The 3,292-nt window shown below is 35.4% G+C and overlaps 1 protein-coding gene across 9 annotated transcripts; it reads left to right on the top strand.

Moving 5' to 3' along the window:
- Positions 1-1,139: 1,139 nt before the first annotated feature.
- Positions 1,140-3,053, top strand: LOC118742339. 9 transcript variants are annotated; one of them, XM_036474338.1, is made up of 2 exons: positions 1,140-1,704; positions 2,634-3,053. In XM_036474338.1, exon 2 carries the CDS (start codon positions 2,688-2,690, stop codon positions 3,036-3,038), a length of 351 nt encoding a protein of 116 aa, XP_036330231.1. In that variant the 5' UTR covers positions 1,140-1,704; positions 2,634-2,687; the 3' UTR covers positions 3,039-3,053. The 9 variants fall into 9 exon arrangements, with proteins under 9 accessions (XP_036330231.1, XP_036330222.1, XP_036330227.1 ...); XM_036474329.1 differs by lacking the exon at positions 1,140-1,704 and adding an exon at positions 2,015-2,055 and having other exon boundaries at positions 2,185-3,053; XM_036474334.1 differs by lacking the exon at positions 1,140-1,704 and adding an exon at positions 2,069-2,328 and having other exon boundaries at positions 2,411-3,053.
- Positions 3,054-3,292: the final 239 nt, after the last annotated feature.

The following is a 3,292-nucleotide window of genomic DNA, read 5'->3' as shown; positions in this document are numbered from 1 at the left end:
AATCTGCCTACAAAAATGATATTGTCCGATTCAGTTGGAACAAAAATGCTTCAAACAAGTAAGACTTTCTCTGTATATGACCGACATATATACATCTTTCACTTAGATCAGTATTAAAAGCTCTATTGGCTCCTACATTCGGGTTTTGATAGGCGAGTCTCCCCTGAACCGGTTTTTCCATATTTTTGGTCTATGTTCGCTTTTATTCGAAACCTAAATGTTTCTGTACCGAGTATCGAGAGTATTGGATACTTAAAAGTATTGACTCAGCACACTGCTGTCATCTCGACTGTGACGTCAGCAAAACAGATGATTCTGTCAAATTCACTGAGAGCCGATTAGCGGTATTGTCATCGGCGCCACCTTCTGTATTCTCTCCACCGTGATTAAAGACGCTTTCCCTATGGCTGCGTTTCTTTATACATTCCGGATAATCCCATTTCACAGCCGGAATAAACAGAATGCGTTTGAAATATACGTTAACATATCATCAGGAACGTTCTAAAGAATAAGTAAACAAAAAAGTTTATTCATAACGTTCAGAATGAATAAATAAATGCAGCCTATATGTTTGGTTAGACTTTTCATAAGTAAAAATATTTTGTGAATATTACTTTTTCTTTATGAATTATATCACATTTTTTGTTATGTGTTTTTTTTGGAATAAACAAAGTTCTTTTTCCTTCAGTCAGTAAACTATTTTTGTAACAAATAGTATAAATAAGCAATGGGAAATAAGACAAAATGTTTTATTTTCAACCTTTGTTGGAAATAAAGAAAACCTCAGATTTTGGTATTATTTCCCATTTAAAAGTGAAATAAAGTGAATTTTGCGTTGTTTGCGTTTGTGTTATCTTTTAATTAATGGCCAACTTCCTTCTGTTAATGGTAATGTCAATTCCAACCTTTATGTTATAATTTGTTAAAAACATTCCCATATGATTAGCATGTGTTATGAAATAGTTTTTTCGGATTTTCTGACGAACGTGTAATTTTGAGTTATGTCACCTTTAAAGATCGTATATACGCATGGTGGAATAATACAAGGTGTTGGATATTGACAGCGTTCTCGCTCTAATCTGCCATCTTGGCTCCCTTAGCAAAATCGGTGTTTCCCTCTTGAAAAAACTACATTTTACCGCCTTTAAAAAAACTAAACTACCTCATTCCCTTTTCCAAAACTGATTTGCAATCACTGAACAATTCTTTGACATTTACTTTATTCTTATTCGATGACAAAATTAAATTAAAAATTAAAATCATTAATTCGACAAAAAACATTGGCTTTGTGTATTCTCCAAAGGCCTAAAATCAGCCAAATACCCTATGTGGGTCGGCTTAATCAGTAAAACGTGACAGTAGTTGACTTTTGAGGTTAATATATCGGTCTTGAGCTGGTACGGCTTTTAAAACATCCGCAGCTTCCTTTAAAGCATCGCTGCTAATTGCTGAGAGGACCAGATTATATTTCCGGACATAAGATGTGGTCTTGTACGACTGAAGGTGGCCTCAATTTGTAGAAACCATTTGTTTGGCATCTCAGTTCAGAACGGTCGCAGCTTGCATTGCGATACAAGCTCCACATCTTTAGTTGGCATTTTGTTCGATGAAATATTTTCCCCATCCGTCGATGCGCCCTTTTGTCGACTCCGTCATGTTGTAACGACTCGGGGTCACCACTAATTTTTTGATGGCGAAATTTTTGTAAGTTATATCAATCATCTTATAGTATTTTCGGGTAAAAATTAGACCCCAAAGCGGTTTTGGAAGTTTGACTATAATTATAGGACATTGTGTTTAATAAACTAAATTACCATTTATTGCATAAGTGCTACGTAATATATACTACTTTCGCAAATTTAGCTTATCATAATATACCGTTTGTTACTATTTATATGCAAAATTTGATATGAAAGAGTACCAAATTTCGTACTACTTCGCAAAGCGTGCTTCTTTTCTTCCCGTTTCTCTCGTTCTTCCATATTACAACCTTTTGTAAGGGAGCCGTCGACATGAGCTGTCACTACGTACAACACCTTGTATAATTCCACCATGGTGAGAAACTTGCTTAAAAATCGAATTTTTTGTTGTGATTCATTGACGTTTTTGTGGAAAAATTAACAAAATTTTTAAGTTAAATGAAGAAATCACTTAAAATCTGTGAAATCTTGCAATATTTTTTAGCAAAAAGCGCAGTCGGACAGTAAATGTTGGATAGGCGCAGCACCGAACAATTGAAATTTCAATACATACAAACGGCAAATAAAAGGTGAAGAGAAAGAATTAAATTAATATTAAGAGGTTTGGGGAAGGAGGCAATCATACCAGGTGGGGACACATGTTTAAATACCAAGTAGATAAAACAAAAAAGAAAAGTACTACAAATAGTTTAAAAGGTATATATTAATAGCGGTAACGGCGAATTATTAATCTAAACCAGTAAAATTGTTGACTGAAGTACATATAGGGCCAGGAGAAACCTTAAACTGTCCGGAAAAGTTAATTAGTAACGGGGCTGAAAAAATTGAACAATACAAGCAAACAAAATCCAAAGATCATCATTGTAGCTAGAAGCACTGAATTCATCATAGTATTGACATTAATTTGACTTTTGCCTTGTGGAATTGACGCAGAACAAATTCACACTTGAGCGCAATTGGAATCCATAGCAATAGCTAAATTGGACAATGAACGAAACAGCAGCAGCTACTTCCTCCTCGTCGACGTCGTCGGCAGCGGCGGTTGCAGATAGTGCCAGTGCAGCAGCAACCACTAAAACTGCAAATGCTGTTGGAGCATCAGTGGCTGGGGCGGGTAATGCAGCGGCAGCAACTACCTCTACAACAACAGCAGCAAAATCAACAAGTGTGAAGCTTCTAATTAAAGCATCAAATCAACAATATGATGATCAAGTTCTCGAAATTGACTTGCTATGGACGGTAAAACGGCTAAAAGCACACTTAGCACTGGTGTACCCTAATAAACCGGTAAGTATTGATTGTGTTTTTAACGAAAAATTCCAAATCACTCAACATTAAAATGATAATTAAATGATAATGTATGCATTTGTCCTATCAATATTTATGTGCATTTTTTTGCAAATATTGTTTGAAGGTATCGTTTAATTGTAATTAGTAGTCTTATCCCCATAATTATTAGTACCTATGTATAAATTCTATATAGCCAACACTAGAGCGGACTGCGACTCTCGTTCGGAAGGGCGGTAGGACGGCAACCGTTTGGGTTTGTAATAGTAGAAGAAATGCACTGTTTAGCTTTGCAAAAAAAAAAA

This window comes from Rhagoletis pomonella, unplaced genomic scaffold, assembly GCF_013731165.1.
Source record: "Rhagoletis pomonella isolate Grant_MI unplaced genomic scaffold, Rhpom_1.0 Rhpom_scaffold_00007, whole genome shotgun sequence".
In the NCBI taxonomy this organism is placed as follows: Eukaryota; Metazoa; Arthropoda; class Insecta; order Diptera; family Tephritidae; genus Rhagoletis; species Rhagoletis pomonella.
The sequence above is the reverse complement of the archived record's forward strand: the minus strand, read 5'-3'. Positions and strand labels throughout refer to the sequence as shown.